The sequence below is a fragment of the Rhinoraja longicauda genome, chromosome 11 (genome assembly GCF_053455715.1).
Source record: "Rhinoraja longicauda isolate Sanriku21f chromosome 11, sRhiLon1.1, whole genome shotgun sequence".
In the NCBI taxonomy this organism is placed as follows: domain Eukaryota; kingdom Metazoa; phylum Chordata; class Chondrichthyes; order Rajiformes; family Arhynchobatidae; genus Rhinoraja; species Rhinoraja longicauda.
In genome coordinates this window covers 32,396,364-32,417,189 of record NC_135963.1, presented here as the reverse complement: position 1 = coordinate 32,417,189, position 20,826 = coordinate 32,396,364, and the positions used below count along the sequence as shown (strand labels likewise).

The following is a 20,826-nucleotide window of genomic DNA, read 5'->3' as shown; positions in this document are numbered from 1 at the left end:
ACTGGTGCAGGGAGCAGGGTTTCAAGTTTCTGGATCATTGGGACCTCTTCTGGGGGAAGTATGACCTGTACAAAAAGGATGGGTTGCATCTGAACCCGAGGGGAACCAATATCCTGGCGGGGAGATTTGCTAAAATAACTGCGGAGACTTTAAACTAGTACGGTTGGGGGGAGGGACTCAAACACAGATAGCTAATAGGCAGTGTGTGAGGCAGGAGGCAGAAAAGGGAAACACTCAGACCCAATATGTAGGAGAGAAAGAAGGGAAAAGAAATAAACTGAGAATAAGAAATGATGGGTCCCTTAAATGTGTATATTTTAATGCTAGGAGCATTGTAAGAAAGGTGGATGAGCTTAGAGCCTGGATTGACATCTGGAAGTATGATGTTGTGGCGATCAGTGAAACATGGTTGCAGGAGGGTTGCGATTGGCAATTAAATATTCCAGGATTTCATTGTTTCAGATGTGATAGAATCGGAAGGGCAAGAGGTGGGGGTGTTGCATTGCTTGTCAGGGAGGATATCACAGCAGTGCTTTGGCAGGACAGACTAGAAGGCTCGATTAAGGAGGCTGTTTGGGTGGAACTCAGAAATGAGAAAGGTTTAGCAACACTTATAGGGGTGTATTATAGACCGCCAAATAGAGAACGAGAATTGGAAGAGCAAATATGTAAGGAGATAGCAGATATTAGTAGTAAGCACAGAGTGGTGATTGTGGGTGATTTCAATTTTCCGTATAGACTGGGAATCACATTCTGTTAAAGGGCTGGATGGTTTGGAGTTTGTAAAATGTGTGCAGGATAGTTTTTTGCAGCAATACGTAGAGGTGCCTACCAGAGAAGGGGCAGTGTTGGACCTCCTGTTAGGAAATGAGATGGGTCAGGTGACGGAGGTATGTGTTGAGGAGCACTTTGGGTCTAGTGATCATAATGCCATTAGTTTCAATATCATTATGGAGAAGGTCAAATCTGGACCAAGGGTTGAGATTTTGGATTGGAGAAAGGCTAATTTTGAGGAGATGAGAAAGGATTTAAAAGGAGTGAAATGGAAATTGTTGTTTTATGAAAAGGATATAATGGAGAAATGGAGGATATTTAAAGGTGAAATTTTGAGAGTACAGAGTCTTTATGTCCCTGTTCGGTGGAAAGGAAAGAATAATAATTTGAAAGAGCCGTGGTTTTCCAGGGAAATTGGACACTTGGTTCGGAAAAAGAGGGAGATATACAATAAATTTAAGCGGCAGGGAGTAAATGAGGTTCTTGAGGAATATAAAGAATGTAAAAGGAATCTTAAAAAGGAAATTAGAAAAGCGAAAAAAAGATATGAGGCTGCTTTGGCAAGTAATGTAAAAGTAAACCCCAAGGGGTTCTACAGATATGTCAATAGCAAAAGGATAGTGAGGGATAAAATTGGTCCATTAGAGAGTCAGAGTGGACAGCTATGTGCTGAGCCGGAAGAAATGGGGGAGATATTAAACAATTTCTTTTCTTCGGTATTTACCGAGGAGAAGGATATTGAATTATGTGAGGTGAGCGAAACAAGTAGAGTAGTGATGGAAATTAGGAGGATTAAAGAAGAGGAGGTACGGACACTTTTGAAGAATATAAAAGTGGATAAGTCTCCAGGTCCTGATAGGATATTCCCTAGGACATTGAGGGAAGTTAGTGCAGAAATAGCAGGGGCTATGACGGAAATATTTCAAACGTCATTAGAAACAGGGATGGTGCCGGAAGATTGGCGCATTGCGCATGTTGTGCCTTTGTTTAAAAAAGGTTCTAAAAGTAAACCTAGCAATTATAGACCTATTAGTTTGACGTCTGTGGTGGGAAAATTAATGGAAAAGATACTTAGGGACAATATATATAATTATTTGGATAATCAAGGCCTGATTAGAAACAGTCAACATGGATTTGTGCCTGGAAGGTCATGTTTGACTAATCTTCTTGAATTTTTTGAAGAGGTTACCAGGGAAATTGATAAGGGCAAGGCTGTGGATGTTGTCTATATGGACTTCAGTAAGGCATTTGACAAGGTTCCACATGGAAGGTTGATTAAGAAGGTTAAATCGTTGGGTATTAATAGTGAGGTTGCAAGATGGATTCAACAATGGCTGAATGGGAGATACCAGAGGGTAACGGTTGACAATTGTATGTCAGGTTGGAGGCCAGTGTCTAGTGGAGTGCCCCAAGGATCTGTGTTGGGTCCACTGTTGTTTGTCATTTACATTAATGATCTGGATGATGGTGTGGCAAATTGGATTAGTAAATATGCAGATGATACTAAGATAGGTGGAGTAGTTGATAGTGAGGTAGATTTTCAAAGTCTACAGAGAGACTTGGGCCTTTTGGAAGGGTGGGCTGAAAGATGGCAGATGGAGTTTAATGCTGATAAGTGTGAGGTGCTGCATTTTGGTAGGACAAATCAAAATAGGATGTACAGGGTAAATGGTAGGGAATTGAGGAATGCAGTGGAACAGAGGGATCTGGGAATAACTGTGCATTGTTCCCTGAAGGTGGAATCTCATGTGGATAGGGTGGTGAAGAAGGCGTTTGGTATGCTTGCCTTTATAAATCAGAGCATCGAGTATAGAAGTTGGGATGTAATGTTGAAATTGTACAGGACATTGGTGAGGCCGAATCTGGAGTATGGTGTGCAGTTCTGGTCGCCAAATTATAGGAAGGATGTCGACAAAATGGAGAGGGTACAGAGGAGATTTACTAGAATGTTGCCTGGGTTTCAGCACTTAGGCTACAGAGAGAGGTTGAACAGGTTGGGTCTTTATTCTTTGGAGCGTAGAAGGTTTGAGGGGGGACTTGATAGAGGTTTTTAAAATTTTGAGAGGGACGGACAGAGTTGACGTGGGTAGGCTTTTCCCTTTGAGAGTGGGGAAGTTTCCAACAAGGGGACATAGCTTCAGAATTGAGGGACAAAGGTTTAGGGGTAACATGAGGGGGAACTTCTTTACTCAGAGGGTTGTGGCTGTATGGAATGGGCTTCCGGTGGAAGTGGTGGAGGCTGGCTCGATTTTATTATTTAAGAGTAAATTGGATAGGTATATGGATAAGAGGGGATTAGAGGGTTATGGTCTGAGTGCAGGTAGATGAGACTAGGTCAGGGAGAATGGTCGGCGTGGACTGGTAGGGCCGGACAGGCCTGTTTCCATGCTGTAGTTGTTATATGTTATATGTATATGTTATATGTTAATATGGAGTATATTTTCCAGGAGGTTCTGGACATGAATCCTAGATTGAGCTTCTATTTGTAAACAGTGGGATTTTACTTGCATGCATAAGACCCAACCAATACAAATTATCTGAATTGATCTGCACAAAGCATTAATGTCATAGGTCAACAACATGACAACTCTGGTATGCTGATGGTATGCATTTGTCCTTTTGAAACATTTATCCAATTTGTTTTGTACGTTATCCAATTTTTCTCTAAGGCACTGACCTTTACTGGAAAAGAGTTCCCTTGTGCCGACTCTTATTGGGATATTATTCCCCTGGCACTAACACCTTCCCTCTAGAATGCTTTTCCTGGTCCTGCCATGAACTGCCGTGCATTTAGTTCTGGCCGTCTCTAAGTGGCAATTCTTCACGTGGAAATCTGAAACGTGATTGCTGAAACAACTATCGAAAACTAACTTGTACCTTGCTTTTTTGTAGTACCAACAAAGAGCCAGTGCAGAGATGTTAACTATGTCTACTGCAAAAAGTGGTGAATAGATATAAATAATATATAGGTTTTTTTTTTCTTGTTTATTATATTGTTTACAGAGTACTGTGTTTACACATTCTGTTGGGCTGCTGCAAGCAAGAGTTTCATTGTTCTGTCCGGAGATATATGACAATAAAACACTTGACTGTCTCTGGACTCTTCCACATTTGCTGCCCGATTGACTGTTCATGCAGCATTTTCCATTTTTATTTCATATTTTCAGCCTCTACAGTTTTTTTTGATTTTCATAAGGCAGACCTGCTTTTGCCTCTATTCTGCTCTACACATCTGCACTCTCCAACTATTGACCAGAATGGAAAGCCTGGTTAATTCTCTCCTTCCTTTAAAAGCCGGCCAGGGAATAACTGCAGTATTCTCCAGGATGAGCTAAATGAGCAATGCATTATCTTCAGTTTCTGCCCACATTCCAAAGACGTACAAGTTTATCAGTTGGCTTGGCATGAATGTAAAATTGTCCCTAGTGTGTGTAGGATAGTGTTAATGAGCGGGTATCGCTGGTCAGTGGGCCTATTTCCACACTGCATCTCCAAACTAAAAATTAAACCTCTGCTCTAAAGTTACAGGGATTGGATTAACCTTTTGCCTCCAACAGAATGCTACTCTGTCATTCACAGAACTGACAATCTTGTATCTCCCAGCAATCAATGTACTTCAAAGGTAACATCTGTTGTGAGATAGAGATACTCCATTCTGCAAATTCACAGAAAATGGATAAAGATGTGGAGAACAAAAATTAGCAGTACAAAAAAAGTGATTTACATACAATTGCCATCTTGACTCTTAGCCAACCACTTCCCAGCAGGACAGTCAACCATTCGTATAATTTCCACCATCTCCCCTGCTTTCACTTTGAGGTTCAATTTCCCTCCTTTTAAATGCTCGTGCATTTGGACTTTGTGTATTGGAAGCTCGGAACCTGTGAGCTAAATACAAGTAATAAAATAAAATACACCACAATGACAACAATTGAAGCAAAGGCAAAATTTCTGATCATTTTCCTCAGCATTTCAGAGCAATGCAAATGTCAAGTATGCCTCGTCCTATTCCTTTTGTCAGTGATTTACTGACACATATATTCTGAATTTAAGATCCACACTGAACTTTCAAGCTAAATCAATATTGGCAGTATTGAACGACAAATTTAAAGGCAAGATTTACATATGGATAGTGGAGCAGCTGAGATAAAACTATCAGACACAAACCACAAAAAATGCATACATATATAGCACAAAAAGTAAGGAAATTTGTGTTTGGTAGATTATTTATTTGTTGTAACAATGCTTCTTGGCAATAAATCTTATACCGTTGGAAAGCCTGTTTATTTCCCTTTTAAATGGTGCCACATTTGTAAGGAACATGCATTTGTGGGATGAGCAGCAGAGCTGAGTATGTGGGTTGCGCCCATGAAAAATCTGCCAAATCTTCTCTGCCAATGCCAAACAGCTTATTCTGCCATTGACTCTTGTTCGGTGTTGTATGGTGGATTGGATGATTGAAGTCTGAAGAAACAAGACATATTGGCAATTTAACAATTTATTCATTTAATAAACAGGAGCCTCAGTAGCGTGTGGAAGAACCATACACAGCCACAATAGCCTGGCACCTCCTCCTCATGCTGGTCACCAGCCTGGTCACACACTGTTGTGGGATGGCATTCCATTCTTCAACCAGCATTTGTCGCAAGTCAGCCAACGTGGTTGTGTTGGTCACTCTGGCACGAACAGCACGCCCAAGCTGATCCCACAAGTGTTCAATGGGGTTGAGGTCTTGACTGCTGGCAGGCCATTCCATCCTCTCCACTCCCAAATTCTGGAGGTAGTCTCTGAGAAACCCTGCTCTGTGGGGGGCGAGCATTGTCATCTTGGAGGATAGAGTTCGGTCCCAGACTGTGGAGATATGGGATTGCCACTGGTTGCAGAATCTCATCTCGATATCTCTCTGCATTGAGATTGCCTCCAATGATGACAAGCCTCGTTTTTCCAGTGAGGGAGATGCTGCCCCACACCATCACACTGCCTCCACCAAAAGATGTTACTCTATCGGTGCAGCAATCAGCATAGCGTTCTCCGCGTCTTCTCCACACTTTGACCCTATGATCCAACTACCGTAGGCAGAATCTGGACTCATCGCTGAACATAACGTTCCTCCACATGTTCAGGTTCCAGTGCACGTGTTGCCGACACCAGCGCAAACGGGCCTGACGGTGAAGGGCAGTCATGGCAGGCCTCCTGGCAGCCCTATGAGACCGGAGATCAGCTGCGTGCAGTCTGTTCCGAATTGTCTGGGCAGAGAGCCGTCGGCCATATCGTCCTGCAAACCTTGACTGCAAATCTGTAGAAGACAGCCTACGGTTCCTAAGTGCTGACAGGGTGAGGAAACGGTCTTCTTCGGGTGTCGTCTTCTTGGGACGCCCACTTCGCGGCCTGTCTCTGACATCCCCCGTTATATGGAACTTGGCCTTCACTTTGGAGATGGTACTAGGGCTCACTCCAAATAATGCTGCAACTTGGTTTTGCGGAACACCAGCTTGAAGTTGCCCTATCGCACGGGCCCTATCCAGATCAGTCAAACGTGGCATGCCGATTCTTGGAGCAGACACCTACTGACCACTGTAGCAGGGCCCATGCTCACAGATGCTGCCAATCAGGTGCCAATCAGGCACCTGATTGTCAGCACCTGGGGGTACCAGAAGCTCAAAACAAGAGTCAATAGCAACAGCAGAATAAGCTGTTTGGCATTGGCAGAGAAGATTTGGCAAATTTTTCATGGGCGCAACCCATATACTCAGCTCTGCTGCTCATCCCACAAATGCATGTTCCTTACAAATGTGGCACCATTTAAAAGGGAAATAAACAGGCTTTCCAACGGTATAAGATTTATTGCCAAGAAGCATTGTTACAACAAAGAAATAATCTACCAAACACAAATTTCCTTACTTTTTGTGCTCTGTTTATATATAAGGACAGGATTATGCAAGTTTAAAGCTCAGAAAGCTAATTGTTCCACGACTGCATTTTGCTAGATTATCCATCAATATTCTGCATTATTCTCACTCATTTGCATCATTTAATCTTAAAAATTTGCATCCAGTCTTACTAAAAACTGTAATATTTTAGATAACCCTTCATTAATCGTCAAGAATATCTTCTGTATTTTTGATTGAAACCAGGGGTCAAATAGGGCAAAATATAACAGTATTTGAAAAGGAGACAAGAGATCCAAACAACTGTGCTTTTCAATGGCTTGGAACACTAAAAGGAGTTGAGGCAGATGGGAAGTATCAAGTGAGAATATAAAAAGCCAAAGAAGATTTAAGGTGGTGATATTCATACATATGCAGAGGGGATAGAGAATGGATGTATACAAGCTCAGAGGGGGTGCCTGTTCCATCCTTACATTACCCAAGGTTTCAAATAAAACATCAAAGCCAATATCCATCAAGGAAGATGTAAGAAGGAACTGTAGACACAAAATGCTGGAGTAACTTAGCAGGACAGGCCGCATCTCTGGAGAGAAGGAATGGTGACATTTTGGGACCCTTCAAGAAGGGTCTCGACCCAAAACGTCACCCATTCCATCTCTCCAGAGATGCGGCCTGTCCTGCTGAGTTATTCCAGCATTTTCTGTCTATCTGTCAAGGAAGCATCTACACACAGAAGAGGAGCATTAAATGTTTGAAGATATGTTCTAATTGCAAACCTGACAATTTTCCATTTCGCACTAGAAAAAATCAATTCATAGGATTGAAATGCATGTAACATCAAATTATTTAGAAGTGAAAATAAAACAATGATCATGCCTGCTTTCATCTAAACCGCAGGAAGTTGTTCAACAACTATATGCATTTTAGTAAATTCACATATACACACACATTGAACTTTTTCTGTAATTCTTTTCTTCTCTTTTTATTTTCACATTCCTTAATTTGATCCATCTGTTTTTCTTCCATTTTTCTGCCTGGCAGTTCCTTTTCCTGCTCGGTTTCTTTGTGGTGCCTCATGTTTTCATCATCTGCTTCTTGTGCATCGCTTCCAAAATAAAAATGCAACAGTTAATTTGAAAGGATATTTTCATTCTTTTAAGACTGAACATTATACAACTCTCTTAATAGGAAATTCTATATCATTGGGTGGCAGCACTGCACTGTAATATCGATTTACACAATTTAGGATTGCAGTGGAGTGGAGACTCCACAGGTTTAACAAGATGCTTTAGTACAATCTACATCTTTAAAAAAAAATAACACCACTTCATCAAATCCATTCAAGGGATATGGGGAGAAAGCAGGAACGGGGTACTGATTTTGCTACAAATAAGTCATTTACTTTTGCTCTGTAACATTTTAGTGCAATATTTGACACATTTGTAAGTGAAATAGTTAATTTGCATCTTATAAATCATTTCATTCAAATAGTGCAGAGGAGTTTGATACAGCCATGGAGAATGCACATTTAAAAAATAATACCGGAACAACTTTAAACCAAGATCCTTTGACTAACCCAACCACAACCTCAAATACCTTCACAAAATTAATATTGCAATGAAGACATTTACACCAAGTAGCAATAAACATATTGTACAGTGGTGTAATTGAGCTGTATTTTTCCAAAATCACTTCACCTTTAAGTCAATGAAGTGAAGTGAATTTCACATTTAGAAAACAATGCACTGAAGCCATTATAGATCAGCATTACACATACATTGAAGATATAACCAATCACACTTCTATTTCCAGCAATGGAAACTGGCTTCTTTATTCAAAGTGGCAGTCAACTCTTGCTGCGCTCAGTACATGATGCTTAAAGATTAATTAATGAAATTTTGTACCATGTGCAAATTATATTTTGATTTTAAACTTTCTCCCATCAAAGAGGGCAAAATAAAAAATAATAATATTTGTTTAAAATATCTCTGAAGACTCAGAGGGACATTTTAAACCCACCAACCAACTGACAACAATAAGGTTGCATAGACAAAATACACCGTCCTTTAAAGTGTTTTCACCCCGTCATTTAATGTCCAACACTGGGCATTGGAGGATTCCAGAAGAGAAGGGAGTCATGTTAAAGTTCAGTCTAATCATTAGGTTGAGAACAACATATTAACCCTGGAATAACCAAGGCCCACAAAGCTTCCAACCAGTCATTGGAAGCTGGTGGCATCCAGGATCCGATTGCCACTGGCCAAGGTAAGTATTTCAAAATATATTAAAGGTTCTTTATGAAACAGGAGAGGTTGCACAAGGATGTACCATCAAAATATCCCTCCCATGTTTGACGGGGATCTGGAAGGTGGCATAGTTTCCTGAAAATTTACTCGGTAATTTCCAAATTCTAAGCACGGTTCCTAAGTTTTGCGTGAAAAAAAATCTACTGAGTAACAGAATTAAATTGCACAGAACGTCAAGTGCTGCCAATAACCAAACAAAAAGTGCCCAGGGTAAAGGCTATGGGATAATCTATCAATTAAGCTTCACTTTACAGATGTATTTAAGGCAGCTCTTTTACTAATTTATCACATCACATGCTTCGATAATATGGGAGCAGACCCCCACCACTGACAAATCGTTTCCTTCGCCCAGTCAATCCAGCTAATTACTCTTTAGGGTAAAAGGAAAGGAACAAGCCACATAAAATCAGGGATCACTATCCTGGTAAATGGACATGCATCATTTTACAATTACTGAATTGAACATTTAGGGGCATTAACCATGCAAGTCACTAAAAGTAAACAATGTTAAAATACCCTTTTAACCATCTAACCGGCTACCTTGAAGACTAATCCAGCATGAAAGTCTTCTCAATACTTGAAGATCCCAGAAGCTGTATAATTTTGCTAATATTTACTGGAATACTTCATTTGTACTCTGAAAATACAAAATACAAGGGATGAATTGTCTTTTTTTGTTAATTGCACAAATCATAAGACACCTACTTTACCTTTCAGTGCGTAAAATATCATCTTTCTCTGGACGTGTTCTGGGTGATGAAGGTGTGTCATTCTTCTCAGATGCTATCAAAGAAACATTACATGGATTTTCCAGCCAATTTATTGCAGTGACCAATACAGCAACCAACATTAAAGAAAGGAAAGTAGGATTATTTATAAACACAAAACTCTGAGCCAAATTAAGTTTCAAAGCCCCAGCACAGGGTGGACTGAACTGCTAGTAGCCATTTCCTCTCTAGATCTACCACATTTGGCCATTCTTAGATATTTTTCTACTCAAATAGTAACAAACCTCAAATCTGCTTAGCATTGGAGATAACACAAGACAAGGGATTTTCATTCATGGAGTCGGAGCATTATAGTATGGGAAGAGGCCCTTTGGCTCACCTTGTCCATTCTAATAAAGTTGCCATTCTGGGCCCGTCTCAACTCCCTGCATTTAGCCCATATCCTTCTGACCTCTTCCTATTCATATATCTGTCAAAATGTATTTTGAAGCCCCTGCAGCTTCTTCCTCTGCAGACTATCCTCTGATTGAAAAAGTGGCCTACGATTCCTCCCAGATCTCTTCCCTCTTACCTTAAGCCTATGCCCGCTAGTTCTAGTCTATCCTGAGTAAAGACTGATCCGGATCTGATCTTTATTCATGCCACTCATGATTTTGTATACTTCAATAAAGTTGCCTCTCAGCCTCCTACACTCCAAAGAAAACATCCCAGCTAATCCAGCCTCTCCCTGTAACTAAAGCCTACAAATCCAGGTAACATCGTGGCATTTCTTTTCTGCACCCTTTCCAACTTAACGACATCCTTCCTATAAAAGGGTGACCAGAACTGCACACAGAACTCCAAATGTGGTCTTCCCAATAACCTATACAGCTGTGTCATCATGTCCCAACTTAATATCCCAATGAAGGCAAGCACGTTAAACATCTCCTTTACCATCCTGTCCATCTTAATTGACACTTTTAGGGAACTATGCACCTATACGCCCAGATCCCTCTGTTCTATGACACGCTCCAGGGCTTTGCCATTTACTGTGCAAGCCCTGCCCTGGTTTGACATTCAAGTAACGGCATCCATAAAATTGTATTAATTTTTATCTGTATATCTGCAAAGTTTCACTATGTTTTATTAAGTGTTATATAATTTGTCACAATTTATGATTCCATAGCTTGTGAAATCAACTGAAAGAATAACAATGCAAAGATTGCAACAATGCAACAACAACAAAAATACACCTGGGGTGTGTGGGGTGGTTTGGAATTATCCGTGGTGCAGCCCCTATCTATTCCCACTGAAGCACCTGAACACTCTCCCCTTTCGATAAACTCCTTTCTGCAGTCTCATCGTTTCACCTCTTCCTCTTGAACTACCTGCTAAAGTAATAGACACATTTAATCTCTCGTCCTCTGCCCCTAAAGTTGACTTCTTCACTTCCTGTCATTTTCCTGAATAGTCCTTCCTTTGCTCACAAAATTTATCTTGTCATTTAAAAACAAATTTGGAATGAAAAAAGCAGTCTTCCATTTCCAAAGAAATAGAAAAACAAATCAAATTGTTGGTGGGTAACTAGCTTATATCTTTGTTCTTTTTAAAAAGTACATTGAACATTAACATATTTATTTTCTCTCCTTCACTTTGAGGCTTAGAAAACAGACAAAACACAAATCAGCCTCGCAAATACAATTGTTATTTGAATAAAATTTATACATTTTACTTCAACTTTTTTGAATATTTACAGCCTGTTGAGGAAATCTAAGATGGAGAGTCTACAGCTGACTGAATCTTATAAGGAGGTACAATGCAAAGCCTCAGATTACAATTTAGATCAGCTCACAGCTTTGAGCAAAATTATGGACTACAACTCAGGTTTTCAACCACAATTAATGAAAAATAAAGACGGTAAATGCTGAAAATCAGATATCAGACCGGAAAATGCTGGAAATACTCAGGACAAGAGACAATAGCTGGGGAAAGAGAAACAGTTAATGTTTCAGGTTGAAGACTCTTCATCTGTTAAATTTTTAAGTATTTTCAGTTTTAATTTAACAGAAAGCATTTTTAAAGAGGTCAATAAAAGACAAAAGGCAATGTAGTGATTGGGTAATTTTAACATTTCATTTTTTCAAACTCTTATCCGTGACAACTAAAACTGCTTTTCAACATATTTTTATAAAATAATGTTAGTGACAAGGCAAATTCCAATATCCAAAATAGCAGCACCTAGTGGGTTTCATAGTTAACATTAAAGATAAACCAAGCACTATCCAGTAGGCTGTACTGAAAATTTCTGTAATTACGTTATATTTGCAAACAATATATCAATGAAAATTAAATATAAAATGGAAAAGTAAGTGAAGCCATTCAAAATGTAGTAATTACATCTTCACAGGCACTCTAAAAACCCTAATGTTGTTAATTATGATAGAAAAACAGAACTTACATTCCAATTGACACCAACTGGCCATGTTTATATTCTGTAATGTGCTGAGATCTACTCTGAAAGGTCTGGGTGGTTTTGCAGGAGGTGGTCCCAATACTTCAATGGGTGGAAGTTCCTGGCGGTACAAGGACTTGTGTAAATGCCCTGTCTCCACGATATCTTGATCTCTTCGATCATCAGGGAGCATTGATCCAGTGCAGTTAATTGGACCCAATTTTGAAAGGTCCTGTAGTTGAGACTCTTCAATGCTATCTCGTTTGAATCCTTTCTGATCATTTTGAGAAGTAGATAGATCCATTCCAGGTTGAGAAAATGGGACAGTCCATTGAGAATTAATAACCATTTGAAAATTTTCACGACTTTGTATATTCATGATTGAGTCCTGGAGCATTTCACTCTTTACACCAGGTATCTGCCCCACTGGACCCATCCTCCGAATCTCTTTTTTAGCTTCTGTAATGCAAGTGACTTTGTAAGGAGTTTCAGATAGAGGTTTTGATCTCAAATTTCCTAATGAAGGAGGGAGTGTGCTGCATTTAACTTTTTGACCTGATGTGTTAGGTACTGTACAATGTGAAGAATTTCCCCAAATTTTATTTTTTTCCTTCAGTGCGATTTTGCTACCTTGATTATCGCCTTTATTATTTACCACTGTTTTGTGTTCTAACATCTGAACATCCATCGATGCTGGGTTGGTGTTAAGATCTTCAGGCCTTTTTCCACCTTCCATTGGAACTCTGGGTTTCATCTGCTCTGGCAGCTTCAAGAATTCAGGTTTTGAGACAACTGTTGGTTTTGCCAGAGGAAGACGACAAGGAGATTTTGCGCTAGACTGTTGACTGGTAGCATTGAGAAGAATAATTGTCTCAGTAATGTCAACTTTGGTTACATTCGGCTCTGTTTTAGGATCAGAAATCACTGTTGTGTCAGGTGTTTGTGAACTCTTAGAGTCTGAAACTTTCAAGTTGAAATTGGGCTTGTTCTTTGTTACATCACACTCCTGAAATTTAGCTCGAAGAGCTTGAAAATTATTTCTTTTCTGCAAAAAGGAGAAACAGGATCAAAGAAACAGGATCTTCAACAAGTTTTTTTCTTCACAATTAAACAGTTTCAACAAGACAGGAATCAACACAAATTAGAGTTCTTCCAATTCAACAAGGCTAATACCAGCCAAATGGGAAACTCACAACTACAAGTACCCTTGTGATTTGTGCAATCTCAGCTGGCATGCAATGGGGGCATTACACTTGGCTCCCACAGCTCTGGGCCACAGGAACAATTCCTATTAAGGTCCTTGTTTTACTGTCAAATTATATCACACGATGTAAAGTAACAAATACTTTTTCCAAGGTGAAAATGAAGACAGTTCAATTGAATGGCAAATATTATAGTGGGATCAAAATGTGGAAATACCATTCTCATCACACTGAGAAAACCTTCCAGGCATAAAAGAGAGTTGGTCAAAGGCACAGTTCGCCTCCACCTGGATCATATCCACATTACAGAGTAACAGCCTGCAGTGTAGAGTATTATTAGGGTGAATAAATCCCTCGGGGATCACGTGCATGCTACAACATGGTTGGAAGCTAGGGAAGAAATTGGAGGGGCTCTGGCAGAGATAATTGCATCATCGTTATAGAAACATAGAAACATAGAAAATAGGTGCAGGAGTAGGCCATTCGGCCCTTTGAGCCTGCACCGCCATTCAATATGATCATGGCTGATCATCCAGCTCAGTAACCTGTACCTGCCTTCTCTCCATACCCCCTGATCCCTTTAGCCACAAGGGCCACACCTAACTCCCTCTTAAATATAGCCAATGAACTGGCCTCAACTACCTTCTGTGGCAGAGAATTCCACAGACAATCCTCAGGTGAGGTACCAACAGACTGGCTGCAGGGGCGGCGCAGTGGCGCTGCGGTAGAGTTGCTGCCTCACAGTGCCAAAGACCTGTCTTTGATCCTGACTACAGGTGCTGCGTGCACAGAGTTTGTACGTGCTGCCAGTGACCAAGTTTTCTCCAGGCGTTCTGGTTTCCTCCACATTCTAAAGACATGCAGGTTTGTAGGTTAAGGCTTCTTTCCCTACCGTGTCAGATAGAACTAGTGTACAGGTGTTTGTGGTCAGCACAAACCCAGTATCCAAATGGGCCCGTTTCCATCCTGTATCACTAAACTAGTGTTGCGCCTTTATTTAAGAAAGGCAGCAGGCACCAGTTGGAAACTGCAGGCTGATGGGCCCCAACATCATTGGTGGAAAACTACTGGTGGGAATTTTGAGAGACAGGATCTACCAGCATTGAGAGGCAAGAAATGCTGGGGGTAGTCAACACAGTTATGCGAGTGAGATATCATATCTCACAAATGTAATGGGGTTTTTGAAGGGGTGATAAAGATGACTGACAAGAGCAGACTGCTAAATGTGGTCTGTGGCCTTTAGAAAGGTATTTGACAAGGTCCCATGTGGTAGGTCAGTCTGCAAGGGTAGAACATGTGGAATCCAGGATGAGATAGTCAAATGCATATAAAATTGGCTTGGAAAATGGATGCAGAGCGTGTTAGCCAAGGTACAGACAATAAAGGATAGAAGAAAATAAGTTTTGGAAACAGCGAGTAAAGACTTGGTCAACATGAAGCTGAAGAGACTGTGCAGTCAAGTCACGTTGAGAGTTGAACAACTGGCATCAGTGTGGAAATGCAGGTACGGTAATTTTCCATCTAAGATAGTTAAACAATGCTGCAGATATTCAAAATAGTAATGATACCAACATCATTATTATATATGTTTTAGAAGAACATACTTTATAACATCTATGGCTCCTGGATGCGTGAAAGTTTACAACAGGATAAACAAGATTTGGTCTCATGGTGGTTACCACACTGGGATGGGGATACATCCATGGATACACCTTCATTTACATCTAAAAGACACCCGAGGGACGTTCCTCCCCACACAGAGGATGATGGACATATGGAACGAGGTGCCAGTAGAACCCGAAGAGGCGGGTACAATTACAATGTTTAAAAGTCATTTGGACAGGTACATGGATCGAAAAGCCCAAGAAGGATATGGGCCAAATGGAAGTAAATGGGACTTGCTAGGAATACACACCTTGGTTGTGATGGCCAAGTATAGCCAAAGGGCCCATTTCCATGCTGTGTGACTCTGAGTTGTTCAAGAGTAAATTAAGATTGCATTAGCCTCACCTGCAATCCATGTGAAATAAAACAAATACCACAAAGGCCGATGAGGTGAAGATTGGTTACTTTGTTAAAGTAGTAAAAAGTTACTTATTTTTAAAAATGATTAAAATTTAACTTGTGTTTGTTTCAACTACAAATGAAACTAATCCATGCAGGACTTAATGCCTTCACCTAAAAGTTGGAGAGTTCTTGAGGGAAAAGAACAAAACAAAAGCAGAAGAATAAGCAGAAAGAGGAAATGAGCATTAGCTTTTTTAATCAAGGAAAAGGAGAAAAAAGGAGAAGCAATGAGATTATAAGCTCCGTGCACCTGTCGAGGAAATGTTTTAAAAATCATATAAAACCCCAACCGACAATTTATAGAAGCTTCTCGTGTTGATACTTTCAGTGGATAAATTTGGGTCAAATTTGATCTCAATTGGCAGTTGACTCTGCTTTGATGAAGGTAATGGTCATGGCTGATCATCTACTGATTGCAGATGATCAGCCATGATCACAATGAATGGCGGTGCTGGCTCGAAGGGCCAAATGGCCTCCTCCTGCACCTTTTTTCTATGTTTCTATGTAATCACCAAGAGTTCAAATAAGATTGTCGGTGAAACTATCTATATGTAATCATGGTATCACAAAATGCTGGAGTAACTCAGCGTGTCAGGCAGCATCTTTGGAGAGAAGGAATGGGTGATGTTTCGGGTTGAGACCCTTCTTCAGATATCAGAGTTTTGCGATACCTTCGATTTAGACAATTGACAATAGGTGCAGGAGGAGGCCATTCGGCCCTTCGAGACAGCACCGCCATTCAATGTGATCATGGCTGATCATTCTCAATCAGTACCCCGTTCCTGCCTTCTCCCCATACCCCCCGACTCTGCTATCCTTAAGAGCTCTATCTAGCTCTCTCTTGAATGCTTTCAGAGAATTGGCCTCCACTGCCTTCTGAGGCAGAGAATTCCACAGATTCACAACTCTCGGACTGAAAAAGTTTTTCCTATGTTTGCAAGACTTTCCGTACAACTTGCTTCTGTATTAAAGGTTGCAGTCAAGGTATACACTGGATGTCAAATGTTGTCGGATAACTTTTCATTGTTGGGTTGGCAGTGGAGATAAGTACTAGCTTGAAATTCCTGGTTGTGAACATCTTGGATGACCCGTCCTGGGTCCAGCACATAGACCATGACCATGAAGAAGGGGCACCAGCAAGTCTACTTTCTTAGAAGTTTAAAGAGATTCAGCTTATCACCGAATACTCTAAAACATTTCTACAGATGCACTGTAGAAATGAATTGCATCGCAGCCTGGTACGACAATTCCCATGTATAGGAAAGTAAAGGGCCTGTCCCACTTAGGCGATTTTAAGGCGACTGCCGGCGACTAGGCTGTCGCTGACAGTTTGCCGGGGTGTCGCGGCCATGATCGTGAGGAATCTTCAAAGAATCGTAGCAGATCTCGGCGCGTCGCTGAGAAATTAACCGGATTGAAATTTCTCGGCGACAGCTGGCTTGTCGCTAGGTATCGTTGCTTATTGCGGGCGCTGTCGCATGCTGTCCCTAGGTTTGCTAGGTTGTCGCAGATGCATTTAGAAGCATGTAATATTAAATTAAGTAAAGTCATTTGAAGATACCATAAAATACTTGTGTTTAACCAATTTATTTACCGTCAGGACATTTGACAGGTAGATTGGAGGCGACAGTTTGACCAAGACAATGCCGAGTCAGGTCGATAAGCGTGGGAATTTAGCGATGTTTATGGCCATCAGCGATTACATTTAAAGTAGGCTCCCAACCCAGAAACCAGATATGCATCTCCCGTACATTTTCAAAGAATGTCCACACTCCGCAAAAAAATCCATTTAACCACATTTAAAATTCAATTTCTTAATACTGCTATTAGTAAACTGGAAGTCAATCCAGTTTATGCCTTGTTACCATGAAGCTTTGTTTTCAAGTAACCCGGGCAAGAAGTTACATTTCAAAACTCTCAAGTAATTACAGACTTGTCAGTGATTTCAGCGAAAATTAGGATGCCGGAGAAGCATTGATAAGCATGGCAATTTTGCGGTTTCCGAAGACTGTGTAATCACGTAGCCAGGTGCTAGTTTCACAAAAAAAGTGACTTGTATCGACCTGACTCGGCATTGTCTTGGTCATTGTCGTAGGGTAAAAGGAAATTTCGGCAATCAGCTACGACTTTGGCAGTCGCCTAAAAAATCGCCTAAGTGGGACAGGCCCTTAAGAGGCTTCAGAGAATGGTGGACTCAGCCTGTTCCATCATGGGCACAGCCCTCCCCACCATCAAAAGTATCCACACGAGTTGCTGCTTCAAGAAGACGTCATCTATCCTCAGAGGTCCCACCACCTGGCCATGCCCTCCTCTGGCTGCTACTATCGGGCAGGAGGTTCAGAAGCCCAAGGTCCCACACCACCAGTTTTATTGTTGCAGTCTTTCGGTTCACTATCCTGCATAATTTGTAAAACCTATATATATATATATATTATATATATATATATAATTTGTGTGTTGTCAGAGTCTTTGTACATGTTTATTGTACGTCACCATATTTGTGCAAATGACAATAAACTCGACTTTATTCACCTCAAGATGTGTTTTCTTAAAGGATGGGGTTTTAAAGGTTTTTTAAATGACTGAACAAGGCACGTTGTGCCATGAAGTCAGTCTCTCCATGGTTAGAGTCACGTGACTGTCATTCATTTGTTGATTTTTTTTTGCGGGTTTTGTTCTGATAACATCACAGTGTAGAGCCTGTGGATACAAGATATGACAGAGGACCAGGATGGTAGAAGAGATACACGTTAATTAAATTGAGAAACAGTGTGAAATTGAACGATGTTTCCTGGGAACGGAAGAAAAACGAGCAGCGTGGGGTAAGGGTAAGCCTGAGAACTGCGAGCATTGTTGTGGAGGGGTGAGCAAGCATTTTTATCTCAGTGAGACAAGAGTGACGGTGTCACAGTGCCTTCCTCTCTGCAAGGCACACTACAGAGGGAACCCTGACGCAAAAAAAATGCTGACCTGCAAACTATATTAGCTCAGAATAAAAAAAGCCAAAGTGATGTGTACTATAGACTCTTAATTATTTAAATGAATTATTTAATCTGTCAATATAATTTATTCTTTCACACAAGTTTTTAATAACTACCCAAATTGTATTGTGGAATGCAAATACATAGATGGTGGCCAAGGATAGCTACAATATTTGTAACAGCTTTAAGAAATTGGGATTTAAAAAAATCTAAAAGCATACTTGCAGAGTGAAGTAGATATGACTTTTTGTTAACGTAAATTAAACTGTTACACTCCGCAAATGTGGTTCTGTGGCAATTTGCTGATTACTCCAATCACTCCAGTGACGGAGTCCCTGATAATGGGCACCTTATTCCCAGCTCCTCTATTTATTTAGTTAATCATAATTGATTTTATTAAGAGAGACTTCCTGGTGAATTCTTACCAAGAAAGATATCGAGTCATGTGCGGTAAACCAATTATTAAAACAATTCTGTGTAACGATTCTTGGCATGAAGCTATGGTTTCACTTTAGACTGGATAAACAGGATTGTTCTCATTTTGTAGAGATCGGCTTAAAATTAAATCTTAACTTCAGAGTCATTAGTGTAGAACATCTCACAACGTGGTTCGTGAAGCTATAGCTGGACAAAAGTGAATGCAAATGGAAAGCAGCATATTGAAGGAAATCAGGCTTCAGAATTATTCTGTGGAACAGAAGGCGAGCGCCAGATAAATGAAATGTGATAAGTGATGGGAGTTGGCAGGGCAGGTGGTGTGAAGGTTACAGGTCGTGATTGGGTTGACGAAAACATTTTTTTTTTGCAGAGATAGGCACAAGGCGGCAATGTTAGAAGCACAACAAGGACAGTATTGATGGCGATGGTTGGGAGGAAATAATTACTCGTGAACAGCGCAAGCCCAAATATAGCCAGGAGTGCAACAGGTGGCCAGTGAATCCAGAGAAAGCATTGAGAGGAGCCGAGATGAACATGAAATGCGAAATCTCTGCTCAGGATGGCATCTCAGAGAACAATGGTCCTAATACCAGCCAGAATGCTGACTATGATCTTTAGGTAGAATTAAAAAAAATTAAAACTGCATGTGGTGTGTGTTTTTTTCAGTTCAGCCTTTCTCATTTGATCAGCAAAGCAATGTTTAAATCCACTCATGCCCAGTTGATTGCAACCATAACATAACATTAACCCGAAGGGTTTTAGTCCTCGCTACAAATCTAGGCATTTCAAGCATTTCCCAACTTATTCTACTTTTAGTTTTGCCTCAGTAATACACCTCATCTTAAAGATGGTGCAATCACCCCCTTTAAGGGATTGTGGTGTTTACAATCAAAGTGGGTAGATCCCAAAATATGTTTTTTTAAATCGACCAACTACCAATGATTTCACTGACTTAAAAAAAAAATCAGCTGCACATACCGTTTTTTGTTAAGCCCTTGATAAATTTCAAAGCCGTGTCATATCGCCAAAACATTTCACTCGTCCACCACACTCCATAGATAACGTACCCCGTGAGCAAGGGCAGGCTTGAAATATGAAACTTGCATTCACAAGATTGATCGAACATCTTTTACTGGTATAGCACCAGCGGCAGTCAGTAAGTAAGTAGGGAAATCAGTCTGAAATAGGCCCCAGGAGTAACTATTTGTCAGTGACAAAGTGTAGCCTCTCTCATTCCTGTGCTGTAACATGGGCAGCAAGTTCCTGCTGGCTACCTGCAAAGGAAGGAAATTGCCCGCACTGGGTCTCTGCGCCAACTGCAGGGCATAGAGTGGTAGAGAGAGGGAGGAAAGTAACTGGAGTTTACAACTTCATGCAACGCTTACCGTCAGGTCATCCATCAGATGCGTCTGTCCGAGTAACCACCTCACCTGCGGACTGGCGTTTACAAGCTGCGCTTTCCCAACACCTCGGCTTCACAAGCGCTCCTCCCACCTTCAGCTCGTCATTCGGAAGCATCCCAAACAATACGCCCTGCAACTCTCAGTCACATTGAGACTTGTCTTCTCAAATGTCACTTATTTTTGTCTTGTTTCTATTCATGTCACTCTGGAAGATAACCCTTTTCCTGTGGGATTTGAAAGCGCCCATTGCTTTTGCACACAGAATAAATGCTCAGCCATAACTTGCTTTGGCAAAGCGCCCTCGGAGTCCCATTTAATGGCCAGGACTTGACTCCGAGACTTTGCAGACTGCAAACTACAGGCTCTGACAAGCAGGTGCAGCGTATTTGTCGTATGTAAGTGAAAATCTAAAATAAAGGTAGATATTAGAAACCTAAAATAAAAGCCGAAATGTTAGAAACACTCAACAAGTCAAACAGTGGGGGGAAAAATGTCAACATTTCAGGTCTGTGACATTTTATTAGAGGTTTAAGTTTAATCATCCATTCGATTAGTACATTGCTTCACCCTGTTACAGACACTTCATCCATTCCACCCATCACCAACTA

General features: G+C 40.7%; 1 protein-coding gene across 3 annotated transcripts in view; it reads right to left on the bottom strand.

Annotated features, from left to right (window-relative positions):
• Positions 1-20,308, bottom strand: part of LOC144598095 (FYN-binding protein 1) — a 54,650-nt gene extending 34,342 nt beyond the window's left edge. For all 3 annotated transcript variants that reach the window (XR_013547823.1, XM_078407979.1, XM_078407980.1), the window contains exons 1-5: positions 20,201-20,308; positions 12,134-13,172; positions 9,679-9,751; positions 7,611-7,767; positions 4,503-4,662 (exon numbers count right to left, since the gene is read on the bottom strand). Coding sequence is in view for 2 of the 3 variants with exons in the window: in XM_078407979.1 (XP_078264105.1) it covers positions 4,503-4,662; positions 7,611-7,767; positions 9,679-9,751; positions 12,134-13,172; positions 20,201-20,215 (1,444 nt within the window). In the remaining variant the exon portion in view is untranslated. The remainder of the gene's footprint in view (positions 1-4,502; positions 4,663-7,610; positions 7,768-9,678; positions 9,752-12,133; positions 13,173-20,200) is intronic.
• Between the last annotated feature and the right edge of the window lie 518 nt (positions 20,309-20,826).